Source organism: Colius striatus, chromosome 4 (genome assembly GCF_028858725.1).
Source record: "Colius striatus isolate bColStr4 chromosome 4, bColStr4.1.hap1, whole genome shotgun sequence".
Lineage (NCBI taxonomy): Eukaryota > Metazoa > Chordata > Aves > Coliiformes > Coliidae > Colius > Colius striatus.
This window is the reverse complement of record NC_084762.1, coordinates 34142094-34166166: the sequence shown is the minus strand read 5'-3', so window position 1 is coordinate 34166166 and position 24073 is coordinate 34142094. Positions and strand designations below refer to the sequence as shown.

At 38.8% G+C, this 24073-nt stretch overlaps 1 protein-coding gene across 7 annotated transcripts in view; it reads left to right on the top strand.

The window, feature by feature from the left end:
- The window catches only part of CARMIL1 (capping protein regulator and myosin 1 linker 1), a 212858-nt gene that overhangs the window by 94299 nt on the left and 94486 nt on the right, over window positions 1-24073 (top strand). For all 7 annotated transcript variants that reach the window (XM_061995599.1, XM_061995601.1, XM_061995598.1 and 4 more), the window contains exons 4-10: window positions 4259-4318; window positions 6915-7036; window positions 9002-9099; window positions 9453-9523; window positions 9656-9729; window positions 14817-14892; window positions 18214-18302. In XM_061995599.1, coding sequence (XP_061851583.1) covers window positions 4259-4318; window positions 6915-7036; window positions 9002-9099; window positions 9453-9523; window positions 9656-9729; window positions 14817-14892; window positions 18214-18302 — 590 coding nt within the window. The remainder of the gene's footprint in view (window positions 1-4258; window positions 4319-6914; window positions 7037-9001; window positions 9100-9452; window positions 9524-9655; window positions 9730-14816; window positions 14893-18213; window positions 18303-24073) is intronic.

Here is a 24073-nt window from a genome sequence, read left to right as displayed (position 1 = left end):
AAGTAATGATGAATGATGCTTCTATTTGTGTCTGCCCTAAATGGACTTGTGTGTGTGTATACACACATAGACACCATTTCAGAGGAATTTTAACTTTTAGAAATGTGGGTGGATGAAGAATTACATTGTAAATACCAACTTGAAGAACCATGAGTTGAGCTTGATGATCTTTGTAGTGAGACAGTTTATGTCCAAACAAGCTGATGACATTATTCCCTCTAGTGTTTGTAGTGTCAAATAGGAATATATTTGATTTGAAGAGAGAAATTACATTGAATTTTATTAAATTGTGCTTTTTTTCGGATGACTTCTGTGGTTCATTTTGAAAGGCATCTTGCCAACCTACTTTGCCAAGGCAGGAATTATTTTTTCTATTCCTATGACAATTTGTAATGATTGTTGTAGCAGAGAAAGATAATTTCCATGTAAACGAAAATGACTGATGTGTAAGAATATATCTTGTACATCTTGGAAGGAATGAATGGGATATTGACACATGTTCTGTTTTGTTGTGTTTTGTATATGTGTGTGTGTGCAAGTGTATGTGTGTATGTATGTTCACATATGATTTATATAAAAAACAAGATCAATAAATGGAATGACTGATACCAGACTTTTTGTTGTGGTCTCTGGTAAATGCAACTTTTCTTACGTATAAGTCGTAGATGCTGATTGGCAGGTAGGATGACTAGGTTCAATTTCTGCTGAAAGTTATTTCTCACAGTTGACCACACTGTCCCTGCAGCATAGACATCTCCAACTTGTTGTCTATTGGCTTTTGGATCACTGCAGTTTTCAGCCAGAGTTGTTTTTTAAGACAGATTTTAGTGACTGGCTGCATGGAAACATAGAGTCAGTTGATGAACAGCTCATACATCAGTGCAATGGTAGTATGACAGACATGTGGTGATGATAATCTTGTTAAGTAATAGCAAAGCCATTGTAAAATTTCAAAAAGCTCTTAAAGGCAAGGGCTTAGAGTACTAAGGAATAACTATACCTCTAGTTTAATGTTACAAATATCTCTCGAAACATCTTTTATTAAATGAATTTATGTAATTGAAAGCCTTGTTTCTCTTTTTATAGAAATCTAGAACAGAGGTGTGACTTTAGTGATAACAAACAGAATAAATGTGATCAGAAGAAACTGTCTGCTCATGATTTATGTCAATATTAAACTTTGTGTATGTTAAAAATTACTAGCATGGTTCAAAATATATTTCTTTTCCAGCAGGCTTAGTGAAATTTACTGAAAAAAATCTGCAGTATTTCTAAAAGCTGTTCTGAGCCCAAGAATTTAAATATAACTGACACATAGTAACTCCTAGCAAGACAGCTGAGAACATGCAGCAAGGACACTTTATTCCTCTAAGGACCTCACAAAATTCAGTATGCTGAGAGATGACCAGTTCTGAGTGACTGTTATTACTACATCTAATTCCAAGCTTCACTTTTGCCTAAACAATGCTGTTGAGATGCATCAAGTAAGCAAGGATCAAAGCTAAAAAGAATGAAGGTTGATTAACTATACTATGAACTCACATGGTTATGCTAAGAGCAAGGATTTTACAATGGCTACCTCCTAACTTTACACTCAAGTCCAATCTGTTCATTTCCACTAATCTAGATGGACTGACAGGAAAGGAAGTGCAGAGCGTTAAGCCTACTAGTAAGATAATTGCAACATTAGTTATTGTTGGATGTGTCACCAAGCCCAAAGATAAGTGAATGAAATGATTTCTGGAAGTGTAATTCAGGTTTGTGAACATATTGTTAAGTGCCAGCTTTCATTAAGTTTTGATTTAAAAAACAACCAACTATGAAAGTAACCGTTTTAGTAACTGAAGAATCCCTAAATAAGAGGTACTCATGGCCTTTTAAAAGGATTTTTTAAAATATAATTTCAGGTAATAAATGAGATTATACTTTTTAAAACCTTGTAATCGTTATTTCATAGTTTTAGGTATACAATGTTTAGAATGTGTTCTATATTTTTTGCTGTAAACCAGGGACTGTAAATGCATGTTTTTAAGTAGAAAAATGAACTAAAGGTGAACTGCAGAGATGTTACCATATTTGATAGTATTTGTTATTTCTAGTCAAGAGAATTTTTGCAGATTGAATAATTGAATTTGGACCTGTGCAAACTTTTCTCAGGAGGAGAAAAGGGGATTTTTTTGATCGTGTGTACAGATATATGTTTGCATGTACAGAGTACATTATCAAAAGCAGAACCTTCAATCTGGTAGGTAAATAATTTCCAAAACAAGACAGATTTCAATCATAGAAACTATTTCCTAAAATTTCACTGTGATTTGAGCAAACAGATCTTAGATAGTCTCATATGTTTGCTTAATGTGACGATTACTGGAGAAAAAGCCTTTCACTTCTACATGTGTAGTCTAGAATATGCAAGCCAACAAAAAGAGCTGCTCTGCTCTTTTTTTTTTTTCCTTTCTGACCCAAATACGCTGCAAGGGACTATGTCCTGTTATTACAAAAGATCAACAGTCTTAACTTAGAAATAAGGCACTAAAGAGGCCTGAAGAGAAGTGAATGTCTTGCCATTGGAAAAATGCTAGGCAGCAGCAGTGTGGGCACTGATAAGATACTTGAACTGGGCCTGTTTCTCCTGCCTCGCTTGCCTGTGCAATGCTCCCTTTGTGAGCATCCACAGTTTCACCTCTGGGGTCTGAAACTACTAGTTTGCTCTAGGATGCAGCCCTTGCAGCAGAATAAGTGAACAGAAGCACATGAAAAGTCCTCAAAAATTTCAGAGTAAAGTTTGGTCACTAAGTTAGGTCTGTGGTGGAAGGTGAACTATGCACAGAAAAGGCTGAGAGGTACATATGTCTTCTGGTGCTGTCAAATGATGAGGGCAACCAAAGGGAAAAGGATTCAGAAAACTGACAGCAGAGAACAAATAGACAGTTATATAATCTTCAATCTCTGCAGCTGTGAGCAGATAATGTAGCTGAATGCTTAAAAATTGTCTTCTATTCCATTAAACCCAACTTCATTTCAGAATATTGTAATAACTATTTTAACTGACATTTTTTAGGCCAATTTCTTCTTGTAGTAACCCTGTTTGTGACATCTTATAGATTTAGCAGTGGGACTTGACATTTAGGAGCTCTCTCTTCTATCTCTTTGCTTTCTGAAAAAGTTTTGGCTTATGGTTGGAAACTGGTATGTTCCTGACTGCTGTTGCAGCCTTTATGGAGAGAGTTGTAAGAGCTGCACCTGGGTTCAGAGCACCCCAGGAGTCCATTCAGGGTCGTCTCTTAAAAAGATTGCCACAAATACAGAAATATAGTGTTTGCCAGTTAGCCTGGGAGCACCCTGACTGTGAACCTCAGGTAAGATCAAGTGCAGGAAACTTTGTGCAGTTTAGACTGCTATGTTACAATGGCTTTAATTATAAACAAAAGGAAATGACCATACTAATGTCTTTCCCTATAGTTATGATTCAATCCATGAGGTTTGTTTCTTTCTGCATATCTGAGCTGTCAAGATACTTGTCTATGTACCTGTGAATTCAGACCTTAGCACACTCCCTGTAACTCTTAATTTTGTCCTTGGTGGAGAGGACTTCCCGTTTCCTTCTAAACTTCTATTTGGATTCAGTATGTTCACCTTTTTTCTCCTACTATACTGTCATCAAAATAACACACTCTGGAAAATCTAATGTATTATTTCTTATTATACTTTTAGACATGTTAAAGCAGTCTCTTGCATTTATCTATCTGTATCTATTTGTGGTATTTTTACTTCTGTGTGTATATATAAAAAGAGTTGCATGTATATTTCCTTCAGGTTCTGCAAAATGAAGTTTTTCACATCTATAATCAGTGTAACTAATGAAAGAATAATCTGTGATACTCTAAGTATTGTAATTAATGATTATTCAGGCACAAGAGTACACATCAGTCAGCTATTGTATAAATGATGCTTTTTATAGTAAAATTTTGTCATAAATTTTACTATAAGCTTATGAACTTCTAGCTCACAATAAAAGCTCCAATGTAGTATTTTTTCTAACCTCTAACCATTTGAACCTGTAACAAGCAAATGTAAGTGTTACTTTAGTGTAAAATGCTATAAGGTAAGATATTAACGAGTACTTAGTGTTAATTACAGAAACAGATGTAAACTTACAGTAGCCTTGCTCAAGATTTTCTTAAACTCATTGAAAAGTGTAAGTGCTCTTTAAAATAAGATGCTTGTACTAATGTGACATTTTCTTTTTTAACTACAGTTAGAATTAACGTTCAGCTACTTGGAAATCCAAGGAGTAACTTCCAGTAAACCGGGTCAGGTGAGTGTATTCTAGATTAAAGATACTTGTTTACTCATTGCTGAACCTGTTCCAGTCAAGGAGACAGTGCTCTAACATGCAGATGTCCCTTTCTGATGAGCACACAGCACATTTGCATTCTTACATTCATGATGCTTTAAAGCCTTAATGATAAGAATTTAAAGAGTCAGTTTTAGGAATGTGTTGCACAGCTAGATGACAATAAGGAACACTTTTTTTTCCTAGTTCAATGTAGTCCAAGTTTTCACTTGTCTTATAAGTGAATATTTTTCTCAGAGATAACGAAACAATGATGGCTGGTATATAATTGTCACCATGTAAGCTTGAATGGCTTTTGTGGTGAATACTTTTATGGTGAAGCCAAAAGCTACTGCTTATATTGCAGGCAGAAATTATTTACTTCTGACTGTTCTTCATGCCAGTGCTGTATACAACACGAAATGCATTTGACAGCAAGTTATGTGCCAAAAAAGTGAATGTCAAAGAGAAAGTGCTGAAAAGAAGAATGCCTTTAATATATTTTTCATTCATAAGACTAATTGTTGACAAGACTTGACAGTTGGATTGTATCAAAGCCTTCATGTGTTTCATGTGTGTTTGGCTTTTAAAAAGCTTTTTAAAAATAGGAGCATCTGACACTTTATTTCAACTCTGAAAAGCTCTCATTATGTTTAACATGTCATCTTTTTAACCTGGCTTTTAAAGCTTTTCTTAAAGGGATGGGAGGCGAGAAGTCCAGATATTTACTATTTTAATGGGGAGACGTTAAGTAAATTCTGTGTATGTTTTTGTGGCTTTATTTACTTAAGGTAATAAAATGCCACAGTAGCTAATGCTAATTATTCCTAGAGGCATAGACACCAAGTTTACAAGAGATTTTCAGCAGCCTCACTTATCATGCCGTTCTCCTAAAATAATTTTCTTTAAGGTTTTACATGTTTACACGTTTGTGTTTTAAATGTGTAAGGCTCAGAGCTGAAGGCAGGCAGAATTCTACTTGTGGGGAAAATGGTATTGTTGCAGTTTTCCTGCAAACAGCATGTTAAATCTGCAATAGCCAAAGGATGTAGTCTTGTGCCAGGCATCTCAAAGCCATGAAGAGCTTCCCACCGTAGAATAGTGCATAGAGTAATACAAGGAAATGCAGACAAAGCTGCAAGACCTGGGGCTGTTTAGCCTAGAAAAGAGAAGACTGAGGGGAGACCTTATCAACACTTATAAATACTTAAAGAGTGGGGATCAAGAGGATGAGGCAAGTCTTTTTTCTGTAGCCCAGTGACAAGACTAGCAGTAATGGACATAAGCTGGAACATAAAAAGTTCCACTGAAACGTGGGGAAAGAATTCTTTACTGTAAGGGTGAAGGAGCCCTGGCCCAGGCTACCCAGGGAGGTTGTGTAGCCTCTTTCTCTGGAGGTTTTCAAAACTTGCCTGGACACGTTCCTGTGTGACCTGATAGAGGTGAACTTACTTTAGCAGAGGGATTGGACTTGATCTCTAGAGGTCTCCTCTTACCCCTACCATTCTGTGATTCTGTGAAATGTGTTAATACTGGAGAGAATGAAATACAATAGCAACTTGCTCATTGATTCATCTTCAGAAAGTGATGACAACAGGTTCAGGAATGAGTTGAACTGGTGGGAAAAGTTGTGAAGATTCTCTGTGTGCTTTGGGGATAATACAGACTCTTTGAGGATTATCCTAGTGATGACCCTAGACGTGAGCTGGGAGTCAAAGGAGCGCTGGGAAACCTAATCTTCTGTAGAATATTATGCAGTGTCCCCATTGTCAACTTACACTTATTATTTATTTCTAATATTAACATTTTACTGAGTGAGTACAGCTCATCATCTGAAAGAGTTTATGACTTGGGCTGTACTAAATATTCACATCGGAGAGGATGAAAATGTTACGTTGCTTCCTTTGATGCAGCTGAAAGCAGCAGCAGACCTGATGTGTCAGTCAGACAGTAATCTGATTTGATTCCAAACACTCAAATATATAACAAGGATGGGTTGAAAAAGGGTTTGTTTTTCCTCCTCACTGAAGCACGTATGCCCTAGACAGGGGGACAGCTATGCAAGCTGAGTTACTGCTTCATCTGAACTGAGGCAGTACATTACCCTAATGTTTTCTTAAATGGGATAGATCAAAGTGTTAAGGCTTTTCCAGAGGATCACAGCCATTAAAGACTTTTACTTTTTGCTGGAGGAAGCAAGCCCTGCTTGTTCAATAGTTTCCTGTCAGGCTGTGCTCACTTCTCCTGGTGTTCTGGGATCTGTTTCAAAAGAGGACAATGCTGTGAAAAGTTCTTGGTTTTCAAAGTGTCAGCTGAGATCAAGATCCTTTGAAAATTTTATTCCCATGGAAAGCAGGATTCCATTAGGAAATGCAAAGTTTGAGTACAGTCATCTGGTATATTCAAGAACAAAGTTTCAGAAACTTTTACCTGGAGCATTGCTGTGTCATGTCTTAAAAGAATAGCAGATTCCTAACAGCATGCAAAGCATTCAGCTCTCATTCAAAATGCTCTCCTTTCTCAAAGGATACAAATTATATGAATCCCAGCTTTTGTACTCATGCTCTCTTATTTGTAGTTGATTATGGAAACTGAGAAATGCAGCATCTCCATGAAGATGGCATCTTCGGAGGATGTGAACGAGGTGCTGGCACACATTGGGACCTGCCTCAGGAAGATATTCCCTGGACTCTCGCCAGTGTAAGTGTCTTTTAGAGCACCTCTAGCTGAAACAGTGATGAGTGACCATTTCTTGTCCACCCTGACCTCAGTAATGTACTAAATATATGTTAAAGACCTTGAGACAAGTGCTGAGCTTTTGTCCAGATGTATGACAGAACCAGGAGACAGTGCAGACCATGGGTAGGCTATGCCTGGTCTGTAGGGTCACAAGAACCTTTGTTTTGAAGGGGCAATGACAGCATTTGGAGTCCGAAGTTTGCACTTTACCTTGGTGCTTCTTCCACCTCAGGTATAGCATAGATTCCAGCTTTTATTGTAATTTACTCCTTTTGATTTGGCTTGGGTTTTTTTGTTGTTGTTTTGGTGTCTGTCTCATGCACCTCCACTCCCACCCCCCACCCCCCTAAATGAGAGGAGGGAAGACTTCTGTTTACTTTCAGTGTTTGTGAAACAATGTGCATGGCTGACTGCCTTGATCTGCAAAACTGACCCTTGGACAGTCTTCTCATACATTTCCCATGATTTTCCATGGTTCCTTTTTTTCATATGTTTCCTTTTCCAGCTATTTTTACTCTACTTGCTCTTGCCTTTGTCTTTTCTCTTGTATCTGTGCCTCTGAATGTTATCATCTTGCAACAGTTCTCAGAAGTATTTTTTTTCCTTTTTCTCTCCACTCTGTCCTTGCCTCGCCTTCATCACTCTCTACCAGATCACACAACTCTACTACTACTCCTTCAGCTGCTGGTTTTCAGCAATATTAGAGAAAATGGATCATGCAAGTTTTCCTGGACATGCTGATTTTTTTAAAGTGAACTTTCATAACAGACATGAGATGTGAATAGTCAGGCTAAATTTATATGTTTTATTTTGGGTGCATATCTTTATTATTCACCTTTCCTGTAGGTGGAGTAGGAAATCCAAGTTCATAAAATCTGACTGACAGTTTCTTTTTTTATTTCCAGTTTTCCGCTTTGGCAGTACTATTAACAGCCTTAATGGAGATTGAGCTCTTCCTTTAAAGAGCATGCATATGAGTGAATATTTGTGTGCAAATTTGCCATAAAAACCTCAGTAATGATGTGAGAAATGCAGACAAGAATAGTGTTGGAAGGGCTTCCAGGCTATGCATGTTTATCTGGGTGTCTGTGAAGACCTTGACCTCTATCTGTGTTTTCTCTGGGCTTTCTTGAGAACACTGATGGAACTAGCATTTTGGCTAGCTGTATAGAGTACTTCCTAGAAAAGAAATGAGATTTCTTTCTCTCATCTCAGATGGCACAACTTTCCAAAATTAAAACATCAGAGTTGTACAGATGATATAAGACTAGAACAGACAAGAAGGGGAAAGAGATTTCACCAGTTGATATATTTTATTAATTCTCCTCCCTTGTTTTATGGAATGCTGCAGTTTATGAGGCAGTCTTGCCATTCAGATAATTTATTAAAAGGCAGACAGGAACTGTGTTTCCGTCTAGGGGAGGAAGAACACTACCAAGTTACAAAGATTGGAGCTGGGTAACTAGAGTGCAGCCTAGAGGCCACGCCTAGCTACTCAGAATGCTCTGTGGCTCCTTGCACCATGAGCTTTTACTGTATAAAAGCAATAAACAGCAGTGGTTTCAAGGTAACCAATAATGCCATGTATCTCCCCTATTTTGGGCATCCTTGTGTTAGATGAGGGCCACAAGTCTCCTTACCTTGAGTGATCCTATTGTTGAAAAGGGCTTAGTTGCTCCAGTAGTCACAGAGTTAATTGTTAGAAAGAAAGAAGAGACAAATAAATGTTACTCCTGCTGGGCTGCATCACAATGTGCGTGACTTTTAGGCAGAGTTGTATTAAAGATACTAGTTCTTACTACACATTGGTTTAAAATTGTACTTGAAGTAAAGAAGATTTTGGACTTTAAAAACACTTTCAAGGTCATGAATGCTTTTTTTTTTTTTTTTTTTTTTTTGCACTCCCCTGCTTTCTTTTGCATCCAGGAGGATTCTGAAAAAAGTAACTATGGAACCTTCAGAAAGACTGGCTAATCTCCAGGCCCTGTGGGACAGTCAGACAGTAGCAGAACTTGGACCTTGTGGTGAGAATGAATTTAAAGGCTTAAATATAAAAAGGCTGAAATTGTGGTGTCAGGAAGTTTAATTCTATTTCTGGCAGAAGCTTGTAAAGGTGTAATTAGTTTTAAGTGTAATTAGTATGGAGCAGACTTCTGATTGGTAGGTGAAGGCACTGTTTTAAGCATTTTTGCAGCCTTATGAGGAAAAATAGGATAGTCTCAGTTTCTTTCAGCAGCACAATGAACACCCTTCTGAGAGAAAAAGAGAGTGAGTTTTGAAAGACAAGATCTTTACGTAGAAGTATTAAAGTATCCTGTTAGATGTATGTTTATTTGCTTGTTTTACTGTGTCAAATATTGTCTTGGATTGTTTTTAGGAGGCTTTTCACAGATGTATGCCTGTGTTTGTGATTGGCTTGGATTTCCCTATAGAGAAGAAGTACAGTGGGTAAGTACATGTCTTGTTTCGGAACTCTTTTCAACTAACCGTGCAAGTGATGAAAGAATAAGTAAATCACAATTCCTGGAAAAAAACCCAACAGTTCTGTTAAAGATGTATTTGGTTATGTATTTTTAACAGGATGTCGATACAATTTATCTAACACAAGATACCAGAGAGTTGAATTTGCAAGACTTCAGCCACCTTGACCACAGGTAAACAATATGCATGAATCATGCTAGCGTTTTGCAAACTTTGCTCCTCTGTGTAAGAGTGTTCACCTGTTCTCACTGAAGTGGGATGATCTCATAGCTGTTACTTGAATGTGTAGACCTCTGAAATGACCACCTGTAGCATTTTTAGTTTTCAGCACAAAGCTGCTGTTTTTGCATAAAAGCCACATGGAGAGTACATTTCTTTGAGGAGCCTGAGAAGATGAATATATTTTGCTATTGGAAGCACTCCAAAAAGTTAGCACATAGATACTTTTCCTGTGATGGCAGATATAAGAGTTTCAATTCAGAAGAGAAAACATGCAACTACATCTGGTGAGCAAAGCAAGAAAGGAAATTATGCAGTCTTTACTTATGCAGAATCTTTTTCCCATGGTGTACCCAGTACAGGAATTCTTTTTGTCAGCAAGTCAGTAAAAGGTTTAAGTTGTTCAACTGAATCCCAGCCAGTAGTTTCTCCACTTAGAACTGATGCTATCAAAAATGTGTACTTCCAGAAAGGAACTAATTGAGGGTAATTTTACTGTAAGATACTGAAATATAGTTAAGTGTTGTATTTAGTTTACTGAATTTAGCTGGCTGAGAAAATTGGATTGCAAGTAAGTCGAATCTAAATAGGAGGAAATGGGAGGGAATCTTAACTAAAATCCATCATTATACAAGGAAAACGACAAACTTAAGGAACTGTAAAAAAGGAACTCTACGACAGAGAAAGCATTTGTTTCTTTGAGAAAGTCCTTCTTTGAGGAAGAATTAAGAATCTTATCAGAAGTACAATTTAAAAATAGGAGGGCTGAATTTGGAAGTAAGTCAATCAGGGTATTCTGCCACAGCATTCTTTGCAACCCTGAGCTGTCTAGTATGTAAACTCACAATAAACCTCATCCGGATGCTTGCTCGGCTTCTACAGTGGGTTTTCATAGTGTGCAGTGAATCCCATGGCAGAGTAATTGAGCAGTACTTGTGTTGACCAATTCAGAGGTAACATGAGCAAAACTGCAAGGCTGCTGCTAGTGCATAATGGATGTAGCCAAAGACTGGCTGGCTCAGCCTTGCTGAGAGAAGATAAGGAAGAGAATACTACTCAGCACAAGCAAACATGGGGCAAGAACGTGCTAATGCTTTAAACATATATAAAAGTCAGAAGACTCTGAGGCCTTCTTGAAAAAGTGACTTGCAGATACCCAGCTTCAATAGAAATTAAATATTTGAACAATTTATTGGGACTGAAAGTATTACTTATTAAAAAGTAAACATCTCAGAATATCTCAGCTGGTTCAAATGAATTGGCTTTCAGAAAATGGAATAATGGATTTGCTGCTTTACAAAAGCTTTTCATTGAAGTACACTGTACAAAATGGACATTACTGAGAAAATATATTTGCTTTGTTAATAAGAACTTAATTAAATGTCTCATGATTGTGTAATTCCAAAGATTCAAAACAATTTTGGAATCATATACATGCCATGGAATCTATATTGTAGTGAGAGTTTCTACCTGTTGAGTACTCTATTGAGAAAAAAGCTTTGGATTGAAGTTTCAAGAAAATTTGATATTTTTAGAAAACTGACACTTTATGTTACTAACTAAAAATACAAATTAGGATCTGAGATCTCAGTCAATTCAAGAATGTATGTGAGGGTTTTTGTAATATATTTAGCACAACAAGAATGCTATAAATTAACAATGTATCATCCAGCTTTGGCTTTTGAGGGACTGTTACATATCTTGACCATCTCATTTTTGGGTTGCTGAAACTATATACTTCATTTTGAAGCTCTGAAGTGATATAGGATGACTGAATCAGTTCTCTAGATACAGGGACTATGCATTGCAAAAATAAACAATTTATGTTTATTTCTTGTAAAGCATTTCTGTTAGAAGTCAACCTAAGATGAATTATAGATGAATTTCAGTTCCCAGAGCATCTGACACTTAGAGTGCATAGTGTGGCTTGCCACATGGGAATGTGATTTTGGAGATTTTATCCGAGGCAAAGTTGTGCTGCGAACCATGTAATTGTTTAACAACAACAAAAAAAATACTCAAAGTGAGCAGGGCTTTTTTAACTCAGCAGTATGATTTTCATCTGTGTAGCATATATTTTAACATATTTGGACACTCAAAAAATTGTCAGAAAAGTGTGATTGGCTGGATTATTTTTTCTTTGTGTTGTTTCGATTTTTTGCCATCTTAAATACGGAAGGGGACAGAGATATTGAAAAAATGTGAAGGTATTAGATAAGCTTGAATGTTATTGAAGCTTGGAGAGATTTTCTGCATTCCAGAAGAACAGAATCTTTTTTCATTTTAAAATGGCACAGATTTACATTTTATAAATCTTAGATTATTCTGAATGGTAATATAGTCAACTAACGAATATAAGCAATTCAATATAAGACAATGAGAAGGCTTTGCTTTTGGAAATGATCATTAGCATTCTTTCAAACTGTATTGCAAAAGAATACAGATCATTGTTAGTACCACATCTAGAATTTAATAGAAGAAAGCAGTATCTCATTTTGAAAAGGAAAACTCAACAAGTGCACTGAGGTTAGGCAAGCTCAGAGCAAGAGGAGTAGAGGTAAATTCCTAAAGGACCCTCATTGGTCAGAAGCACCTTTAAAAATATAAACAAAATGAAGAAAGACTAACTATATAGTGTCTTCTTAAAATCAGATGTTAGGATCTGACAAAGCAAAGTTTCTAACCAGTAAAGTTACTGCAGAACGGATAGGGGTTCCACTGTCTTCAGGCACGTGAGGAGGAAAGAGCGAGGAAGATTGTTAGCAGTTGGTGTTACTGAAGGGTGCTAGTGTCTGTGCTTTCCTAAGATTTGAACAAACAGGCCATGAATACTGCAGAATACTAAACTATTTAAAGATGAGAATTTGCAGATCAGCTGGGCTGATTTGTTTTAAAATATTCCTGTCCTGCTGTAGCAATATTTCTTTACCATCTTGAAAGTGTGATGGTTTTCCCACTAACTCTGAGCACCCTATGTCCTTCAGCTGTTTCTCTCGCAGGCTGGGGAGGCAGGGAGGAGAGGGGAGAGGAGAGAAAGTGACAGCCTCAGGCAAGTTTTGCCTCAATCCCTCTTCTGCCTAGAAATTATTGAGCTCTTGACAGCCCTCCAAGCTGCCTTACCGGCTCCCTGGTAGTGTAAATGCTTGCAGCCAGTGATCCTCGATCAATGTCACTCTGTTCCTTTGGAGAAACCGGGCTGTTGCTGACAGCTGAAATAAAACTGCTGGTGGTACTTCTTCCTCTTTTGGGGGTGGTAATCCATAGCATGAAAAGCTTGGCTCCACCGATCTGTTGGTGGTACCATCAGCCTGCCCAAAATTTCCCCTGCAGCATTCACCACCAGCTGTGGCTGACTGGTTACTGCTGGGTGAGCACACCAAAAATACACCTGAAAAATCACTCTTACATTCATTCTGCTTCCAAGGCAAAGGCACTGGCAAGAGGGACATCAAAGCTGCTAACTTGTTACAGTCTTACTGATCATGCCAGAGGAAAGCAAAAGAGGAACAAACTTCTGTGTGTGGTCGTTCCTCACAGGCAAGGTTCCTGCCTGCCCAGACTAAAGGAGAAATACTTCTGAATTGTTACTTTTCCCCCCTAACATTTCACTAGTCAGTTACTGCTTTACATGGGGATAAAGTGTGTGTGTAAGAGCAAAATGTGGTGGACAGGAATAAATCTTCGCTTCATGAAGCCAATAAGGCTGTACTGTGGCAGTGGATTCACCATGAGACTTATTGTGTGCTATGAACAAGATGGAAAACAGGCTTAATCCTTGAAGGGTACCACACACTAGCTCCTCTGCAGGAGTGTGAAAATTGTCTGTTTGCATGAGCTTCACAGTTGGTGGGCTACACTTTTGCTGCAAAATGCTACACCTTCCTACTGTTACCTTAGCGATGGGCTTGTACTTCCAAATCTGGCAACTGCACTTCCCAATATAGCCGGCTCGAAGGCTTGTGCAAGTGATATTGCTTTGTTTCCTGGCTTTCCTATGTGTTTAACAATCACCCTGAAGTGTCTGAATGTTGGTAGAAGAAAACTGAAGGAAAGGAAGAAGAAAAGAAGACAGGAGAAGGGTGCTGCACGTTTAGTGCAAATCTGTGCCTACCTATGTATGTCCTGAATGATAAGCTAGGGAAGGTGAGAGTAGCTTATACACGTAAATGCTTTTAAATTTCTTCCTCCAAAAACTGAGGCTTGGATGGCACTATTTTGCTGGTTCTATACGTTTGCATAGATTATAGTTCTTTGTCTCCTTATAAAGACAAAGGCAGTCTAAGCTTTCTAAGTCCCAGTATAGGTGTATTTATGTTTTTAATCAGTTGCATCAAAATGATTCAAATTCTGCACTGCTAAATGGTGTGCTGGTGGTTGATGAATGATTCTGCTGGGGTAGTGTATGGACATGACATGTATCAGCATCTGCTACTGAAGAAACTGAACAGAGGGAGAGTAGATCATGTTAAGAGGCTTGGTATAAAGAAAATGGGAATAATTTAGAATTTCATTTGTGAAATCCCTTTTACAATTAAGGTGGGTTTGTATTGAAAGATGCATTATCCTTTTACAAGCCTCCTGCTTCCTGAGGGAATTTAGCTATAGAGATGAGACAAGAAGGCGTTCTCTAGAAGCGTTCAGTCATGGAATTATATTAAATCATCAGACTGCCTAAAAGCTTTTTAGCATCGTGCTAAATTATAATTAGAGGTGATTAAGAAGCTTAAATATGTCACAGGCTGAAGAAAAAGTAATGCTAAAAGTAGGAATGGCAGCCCAGACAAATTCCTGATTTAAAAATTCATGCTAGAATGAAAGTCAGTTGGCCAGTTAAAAATTCATACTAAGATATGAGAAAGACACACAGCTGCTGCTGCTTCTTATTTTTCAGAATGCATAGATTTCAGGAATGGAGATGGTGGACAATTAGCGTTGCAAAAGCATGGAGTATTAGATATGGAAGAACACTTAAGAGATTGTTTCAAATGACCAAAACTGACAGTTATACGAAATGTGTGTAAAAGTGTTTTTCTTTTTCTAGAGACTTAATACCTATAGTTGCTGCTCTGGAGTATAATCAGTGGTTTACAAAGCTGTCCTCCAAGGATCTGAAATTAGTAAGTAATAAATTCTAACAGTATTCCTGCTCCTACCAGGCTGTTATGTGTTTTAGAGGATACTCTTACATTTTTCAAGGTGATCCTTTTTGGGCAAGTACAGCTGGACAATCTACTGATTTTTTTTTTCCCCCTTAAAACAGTTAATACCTAATTCATGCCATAGAAACACTGCTGAGAGTCAAGTCTTGTCAAAATTTTAAGTTAGCAGAGTTTGAAAACCTTGTTGGGAAATAACAGAAACCCATAAAACTTCTTCATTAAGTATTGTTAGCTCCCTCAGACAATAAGTGTTGTTAGCTCCCTCAAATAATATTTGGCAACTAAACAGAAAACTGACTTTTAAAGCAGAGAGAAATCTGAGGTTTTTTTTAGAAGTGGAAAGAAATTATCAAGATTATGGGATTTTTTCTCATGTATATATTAGTTTTCTCCTGGCAATTTCATTGCAAACTTAGGATTTTTTCGACCAATTGTTTGAAGTTAACTCTGTGTAGTGATAAGTATGTATTGATGTGTGACATTGATATTCTTCCATACTAGATTTCTTTCTGAAAAGCAAAAAGAGGACAAATCTAAACAAGTTGAATGACTGAAGAAAGGGTCAAGAAAATCAGTAATTAGGTGACATTTTAAATATACCAAAAGATACTATTTCTTCTGAACTTGAAAGTTTATAGTGAGAGGTAGTGGTTGGAGAAATTGCGTTCATGCTTGCATCCAGAAATCTTTGTCCTGAAAAATGTTGAGTCTCATCTTGTTTAAATTGATGCAATTTTATTGATCTGAAAAAGCTCTCATTGCATTCCTAAGCTATCACTTTCCATGAAAATACAATTGGAAGTAGGCAATGAGATTCTTGGGGGAAGAATGAGCAAAAATCTTTTCATTCTCACTGAGACATCTTACTCAAAATTATGTACACAATGAAACGGGGGTATTTTAAATTCTATTGTAGTTTGCTGGTAAAATCAGTGTTGTTAAAAGGCACAATGCAATAAATTAGTTTCTACTCCAACGAAACGAGATAGTTCGCTTAGTTAGAAGACTGACCAGTGTAAGGCTTAGGACAAGAACAGTCCGTGTGATATAGCTGAGATATTTTTACATTAGTTCTTAGTAACTGTTCTGTGGAAAACAAAAAAATGTCTTGAAAAAGTGTCAATTCCTTAAAAAAATCCCAAATTTATCTTCTCCACATTCCATTTTCAGTCAAAAACTCCAGGAAGAATATAGAGTGCTGGACAGTAAATCCATGCCATAGGAACACTGCTGAGGGTCAGTATCAGGTCAGACATATCCAGAGGCCACTGAATGCATTGTGCTTCATGAGTCCCGCTCTGACATTGTGTTTGGTAGATGATATCTATTGTGTTTTTATAGTACATGCATAACTTTCCACTTGCAATCACACTGCTGTAGAAGCATTGTGATAATATTTCACTATTAAAATATGGAAAGCAAAGGTAGAATTGGGAAGGTGGTTCAGTTAAGAGTCCTGAGAAAAAAAAATAATCTTTACTGTGGAAAGAATTAATAAGATTTTACGTGTGTAGTAGAGCAGCTGGTTTTCTTTTTAGCTTTTAAGATATTTAATTATTTTAAAAAAAATGCAAACCACCCAAATTAGAAAATGTAAGACTGTCATTAGACAGAGAAGTCCCAGGTATGAATCACAGAATCATACAATCATAGAATGGTAGGGGTTGGAAGGGACCTTTAGAGATCATCTAGTCCAACCCCCCTGCAGAAGCAGGGTCACCTAGATCAGGTCACATAGGAAGATGTCCAGGCGGGTCTTGAAGACCTCCAAGGAAGGAGACTCCACACCCTCCCTGGGCAGCCTGTGCCAGGGCTCCCTCACCTGAACAGTAAAATAGTTTTTTTCTTGTATTTAAGTGGAACTTTTTGTGTTCCAGCTTCATCCCATTACCCCTTGTCCTGTTGCTAGATACCATAGAAAAAAGGGATGTCTCCTGATATCCAGTATTTAGATATTTATAAATGTTAATAAGATCTCCCCTCAGTCTTCTCTTCTCCAGACTAAACAGCCCCAGTTCCTGCAGCCTTTTCTCATATGAAAGATGCTCCATTCCCCTGATCATCTTGGTGGCCCTACACCGGACTCTCTCCAGCAGTTCTCTGTCCCTCTTGAGCTGAGGACACGGTATTCCAGATGAGGCCTCACCAGGGCAGAGTAGACGGGGAGAAGAACTTCCCTTGGCCTGCTGGCTACACTGTTCTTGATGCATCCCAGGATGCCATTGGCCTTCTTGGCTATGAGGGCACATTGCTAGCTCATGGTTAGTTTGTTAACAATCAGGACTCCCAGGTCTCTCTCTGCAGAGCTGCTCTTCAGCAGGTCAATCCCCAGCCTGTACTGGTGCATGGGGTTGTTCCTTTTCAGGTGCAGGACTCTGTACTTGTAGCTTCAGCACTTCATGATTAGGATGGAAATTCAGCTTTGAACAACACGTGAATGTTGGTTAGCATGTGCTGTAAAAAAACCAAAAAAGCAAATCCAAAAGCAAAAGAAAATATTATAATAAAAGGTGATGAGGTACTGAGTTCACTGTATGGCTTTTGAATAATTTAAGGTTTTATTTCTCCATTTGCATGAGCATTGCAAACAAAACTCTTCTGATATTACGTTTTGTTCACGGTACTTGCAAATGCCCATGCAAATTTTAGACTCCAACAACAGTAAGATCATAAGATAGCGTTTATTTCTAAGTAGGCAGAGCAAATTTGCACTGAAATACAGTGTCCCTTAAGCTCTCGCCTTTAGCAGTCCTTGGGGTTATAGCATATATATATATAGTTATATATGGAGTATATAGCTAGAGTGCTTTTGCTCTTGAGATTTTTGGGGTCTTTTTTGATTGTTTGCCTTATAACATTGTTCTCTGTGTTTAGTTTTCAATCCTAGTCAGGCTTTATTCTCCTTCATACTAGTTGCCACTTTCTTCTGAAGGATTAGCGTGCATATGAACAAGATTTTCTTTAAAAATTGAGTGCTTTTTATTAATCACAAAGTTTACATTTTTTACTATCATTATTAAAATTCTGTCCTCTATGATTAGATGGCCTGATTCATAAATGACTTGCTTTTAGTCTTCCTCTTGCTTCTCTGAGTCTTCTCCAGAAGTTCTCTGTTGCCACCTGACTCTCTTGAATGTTTCTAGTATTTTTACTTACCATTTATGTATGACAAGAAGATGGTCACAGCCTGCATCCCATTTCAAAGTACAGTTTATAAATCAGTAACGATTTGTTCCATGTTCGTGTTCTTTTAACCCTGTTCTGTCTTTTCTGTGTCAGTCCACTGATGTCTGTGAGCAGATACTGCGAGTGGTGAGTAGGTCCAATCGACTGGAAGAACTGGTATTGGAGAACGCCGGGCTTAGAACGTAAGTAATTCCCTTGAAATGTCACATTTGTTACTGCTTCCTCCCAGTGAAAGGGATATGTGATGTGTGTTAGCCAGACAGACATTAAAAAAGCTTGTGATTATTGTCCACCTTGTACTGAGGTGCCTGTAGTCACAAGCTTTGTATTAGATTTTCCAGGGATTCTTTAGAATTATAGAATCACAGAATGGTAGGGGTTGGAAGGGACCTTTAGAGGTCATCCAGTCCAACCCCCCTGCAGAAGCAGGGTCATCTAGATCAGGTCACATAGGAACATGTCCAGGCGGGTCTTGAAGACCTCCAAGGAAGGAGACTTCACAACCCCTCTGGGCAGCCTGTGCCAGGGCTACATCACCTTCATAGTGAAATAATTTTTTCTTTATGTCCAAGAAATCTCCGTAAACTGATGGTTTTTAAGATTCTGCTTGGAGAGTTGGGTTTAGCAGAGCAAAATGGATGAGCATAAACCCTAAATGAACTCTCACTCTTCTTCTCCAAATATGGTTGCCAGTAGAAGTATGAGCACCTTTTTATCATTTAAAAAACAGTGCTAGAGGTTTCTTTTTGTAACGTGTATTGTTCTATCGTGCATAACAAGATTATTGCTTCATTCTCAAGAGAGCTGTTTTTATCTTATTGTAGATTTCAGTCTGCTTAAATATAACAGGACTTCTACATTAGCAACTCTTTTAAAAAAAGACAGACAGTAGAATTAAGTTTAATGCCTTGCCATAGCTTAAAAGAAAGGTGTATAGAGGTAAGCTATACAATTTCATCCTTGCATATGTTTTAAATACAGTAAGTTGTAGTTATTAGGTATTTCTCTTTTGGGTTTTTTTGCAACACAGGAAATAGAAAAGTTCAAGTTACATTCTAGCTCAACTGGAAGCACTTATAGCTTGTTTTACTGCTAGAGTAGAAGCTGAGACCATGTAGACAAGATAAACTCAAATGCTAATGAATTCTTATGTTAACAAAAAAAAGGCTGTGGAAAGGTAGGAGAAGCAGAACAATATACTGAATTACAAATACAGAAGGGGAAATAAGCACAGGGGAAATATTTGGTATACTTTATATTGTTTCTTCTTCCATTGTTTGTGCTTTTTTCCGCTTTTTAAAATGGGCTTTGTATTGAAAATCCTCTAAAAGAAGAAACTTGAGGTGGAGTTTGGAATTACACCCAAACTTTCAAAGTACTAGTGTACTGCCTTTAATAGCTGTCATTCACACATAAGCATAAGATTCTAATCTCATTTTTTTCTTGCAGTAAATGCCATTAAATAAAGTGATAATCATTAATATTAAAAGAAACATTGACTACATTTGCCCATGGCCTGTCTTATCACAAATAGATTAACTGGTTTCAATTGTAACAAGAATTGATGGACAGTCAACTAGTGACTTTGGTTTTCGTGTCTCCATCTACATGCACAGTGTTGGCATTTTGCCTTTGTGTGTCTCTGCTTTGATCAGCATTATCTGTCTGGTTTTGTCAAGGATGCATTTGTCAGTTTTCCCATTTATCATATCTGCTTGCTAGGAGGAAATCCTCTTGTTATTGGGTATCCTCCTTCACATAGCTTACAGATCAGTCATTTTTAACGAGCTGTGACAGTGTGCCAAACCAGGGTTAACAAAGAGCTACTGAGAGCAATGATTTGAGAAATTATCTGAGCAGCTGCAATAACATCTTTCTTCTTGCACCAGAGTAATTTTAAAATTATTCCGTTATTTTCTACCTCCAGCCACTTATTTCTGTGATTTTGTTAGGCCATGGCCCCATAAATATTTCTCATCCTGCCAGCTGATGACACAGCAAGCTATTCTGTAGCAGCAGTCTTAAGGACCCAATACTAGGGAAGTGTGGACTTGCTTTTGGGGAAAAAAACAAGATGTCAAGTGGAATATCATGTCTGATAGAATTTTTGCCATTTTAGATGCTCTTGAAAATGTTATCCGCACTGCTATTTCTTTAGCAGATGTAAAGGGGGCAGTCTAGATTATGCTGGACAGCTTTAATGCATACAGCAAACACTGATGTTTTGCTAAGTATGTCACCTGAGGTAGATGATATTCAGATTTCAGAGAAAGAAGAATTGTTCAGGACAATCTGAACAAATACATTTGAAAAGAGTTACATCCCTGAGGTGTTTTAGTGGAATGGGGCAATACGTAATAGTCAGAACATTCATTCCTGTGAAACTGTGAGACAGTCTTCAGTTTGCAAAGGCATGTTTGCAGGATCTGGGGCAAATGATCTATTTGTTGCACTGAAAACTGTCAGGTAGAGTGTCCCTAATGCCTTCTGGATTGTCCTCTGCAGCCCTGTTCCAGAGGAAGTGGCCAACTATGACAGAGGGAGAGCAACAGAGGTGACAGCTGCCTCTACCCAGAGGGCCTTTGACAGTGACTTGCATCTCATCTTTCCCTTCTGGATGGACTCTGAATGTCCATAGAGCTGACAGTGTTTGTTCCTCACACAGAGGAACATACTCTGCCATACATACAGTTAAATTGAGCCTTTTTTGGGTTTTGCCTGCAAGCCTGAGCATCATCGGTTTAGGCAAGTATGGCTGTGAAATGTACACAGAGTGAAACCGATGCATTTTAGGAAGTGTCAGGCTTACATTGCATGCTCTGTTCATGAAATGTGCAGGCAAAAAAAAGTAATAAATGTTAGGACTTGAAAAAAAGAATAGACAAAGGAAGGGAAGGGAGGTTACCCAGTCAGTAGAGCCCAAGTGCCTTTGTTTAGCAGAGGCTGTGTAGGGTGTGAGGAAGTTGGGTTAGTTTTTTCCAAAATGAGCCTTGGAGCCCCTTGCACCCTACATACATACTCCAGTCTTTTCTGGTGGCAGTCAATTTACTGTGCCTTTGCTAAGTAGTTCAGACTTGTAAAAAAAGTTCTGGTAATACTGCCTATATTGATGGCAAAAGCTGGAGCAGCGTCTGTAAACAAGCCTAGAGGTGTAGGCAGAATACTGTAATGACAAGAATTTGTTAGGCATAAAGGAAAAAAACTTCTCATGAAGAAACGAGCTTTGTTTGGTTTTTAATTCAGAATGTCTTTTTTTTTTGTTTTCTTGGCTGGACATAAGGAACTTGATTCATTTGCCAAAGTGCAGGTATCTAGTGCCATTTGAAATGCTGGAGGGCTATCCACAGATTGCTGGCAAATCTAGCTGTGGACCTACAGGAGATATCTAGTCTCCTGTAGCAGCAGCTGGTAGCAAAGCAGGATAGCCTGAGGGCTGTCAGGTGGTAGAGATTGAAGCCCAGAATTTATTTTTGTTGAGTGTTTGTAGTCACACACTGCTTGTATTTTAGGAAAAGAATAATGCTTTTCCTAAATGCAAGCATTTGCAGCACCAGAAACTGTTCTAGCCCTAGGACCCCTTTTAAGGACATGGGGTTGCAGTGGGAAACTGAAGTTTCTTGGAACATCTGTGTACTGAAGTAGACCTTGCAACAACAGATAACCAAAAGTTATTGAGGATATTTCTGTATAGTCTCCACTTTTTCCTAGAAACTGGAAGAGGATGCTATTTCCACTGCAGTTCTCAGCACACAGACTGATCTACTAGTTTTATGGTAGGCAGGATCTGTTCCAAGTATAGAGAGCAGTGTTAATTATCACTCTTCTAGCAATGTAACTGGTAGTTCACCACCACTGGCCTATGGAAGGTAAAATGATAACAATTCCAAAGAGTGAGAGAAGGAAGCTCAGGACATATTTTTGATTTCTTCCTCAGTATCTAACTTAGGTGAATCAAAACCATTGAAATTACAGCCTCAGTTTAACAAGCAGTCAGTAGGGTCAGTCCCTTAATACATGAAAGCTTCACACAAAGTCACAGAATGGCAGGGGTTGGAAGGGACCTTTAGAGAACATCTAGTCCAACCTCCCTCCTAAAGCAGGTCCACCTAGATCAGGTCACATGGGAATGCGTCCAGGCAGCTCTTGAAAACCTGTAGAGAAGGAAACTTCACAAACCCTGTGGGCAGCCTGTGCCTGGGCTCCCTCACCCTCACAGGAAAGAAGATTTTCCTTAAGTTTAAGTGGAACTTTTTGTGTTCCAGCTTTTGTCTGTTACCCATTATCCTGTCACCAGACACTACAGAAAATAATGCTGCCCTGTATTCTTGATATCCACCTTTTAAATGTTTGTAAGTATTAGTTAAGTCTCCCTGTAGTCTCCTCCAGGCTGAACAGACCCAGCTCCCGCAGCCTTTCCTCATAAGGAAGATGCTCCAGTCTCCTGATCATCTTGGTGGCCCTGCGCTGCAGTCTCTCCAGAAGTTCCCTGTCCCTCTGATGTGGGGAACCCAGAACTGGACACAGGACTCCAGATGAGGCCTCACCAGGGCAGAGTAGATGAGGAGGAGAACCTCCCTCAGCCTGCTAGCCACACTCTTCTTGATGCATCCCAGGATGCCATTGGCCTTCTTGGCCATAAGAGCACATTGCTGGCTTATGGTTAGTTTATTATTAACCAGGACTCCCAGGTCTCTCTCTGCACAGCTGCTCCCCATCAGTTCGACCCCCAGCCTGTACTGGTGCATGGGGTTGTTCCTTCCCAGATGCAGCACTCTGCACTTGTCCTTGTTGAACCTCATGAGGTTCTTCTCTGCACAACTCTCAAACTGGTGGAGATCCCACTGAATGGCAGCACAGCCTTCTGGGGAATCAGCCAGTCCTCTCAGTTTAGTGTCATCAAGGAACTTGCTGAGGGTACCCTCTGTCCCCTCATCCAGGTCATTGATGACGATTGTGAATACGACTGGCCCCAGAACCGACACCTGTGGAACTCCACCGGCCACAGGTCTCCAACTTGACTCTACTACTCCCCTGTCATCTAGCCATCCAGTTATACTCTCATAGAAGGCTATCAGGTTGTTAAAGCAGGATTTCCCATTGGTGAATCCATGTTGAGTCATCCAGATAACCATCTTTTCCTTCATGTGTTTTGAGATGTCATCCAGAATGAGCTGCTCCATCACCTTTCCAGGGATGGAGGTGAGACTGACTGGCCTGTAGTTTCCTGATTGTCCTTCCTACCCTTTTTGAAGACTGGAGTGACATTGGCCTTTCCCCAGTCCTCAGGCACCTCACCTGTCTTCCATGAATGTTCAAAAGTGATGGAGACCGGCTTAGCAACCACATCAGTCAGCTCTCTCAGCACTCATGGGTGCATCCCATCAGGTCCCATAGATTTATGGGTGTCAAGCTTGCCCAACATGTCTCTAACCCTATCCTTGTCCACTAAGGGAAAGTCTTCCGTTCTTCAGACTCTTTTACTATCCCCCAGGGACTGGGCTTCTCGAGGTCCAGCCTTGACAGTGAAGACTGAGTTGAAGGCATCCTCTTTTCTGCATCCTCTGTCACACCCTCTTTGTTCATCAGTGGGTTCACATTGTCCCTAATCTTCCTTTTGCTGCTGATGTACTTGAAAAAGCCTTTCTTGTTTTCCTTTATTTCCTTTGCTAAGTTTAATTCCAAAAGGGCTTTGGCCTTCCTAGTTTTGACCCTGCAAACTCTGTCAATATTCTTATACTCTTCCCAAGCAACCAAGCCCTTTTGTAACCTGATATAGATTTCTTTCTTCTCTTCAAGTAGCTCCAGGTGTTCTTTTTTCATCCATGGAGGCCTCTTGACTCCTTTTTCTGCTTTTCTGCTTTGGGGATACCCTGATCTTGGGCTTGGAGGAAGTGGAGCTTGAAGATTGACCAGCTCTCTTGGGCACTTCTATCATCTAGGATCTTATCCCATG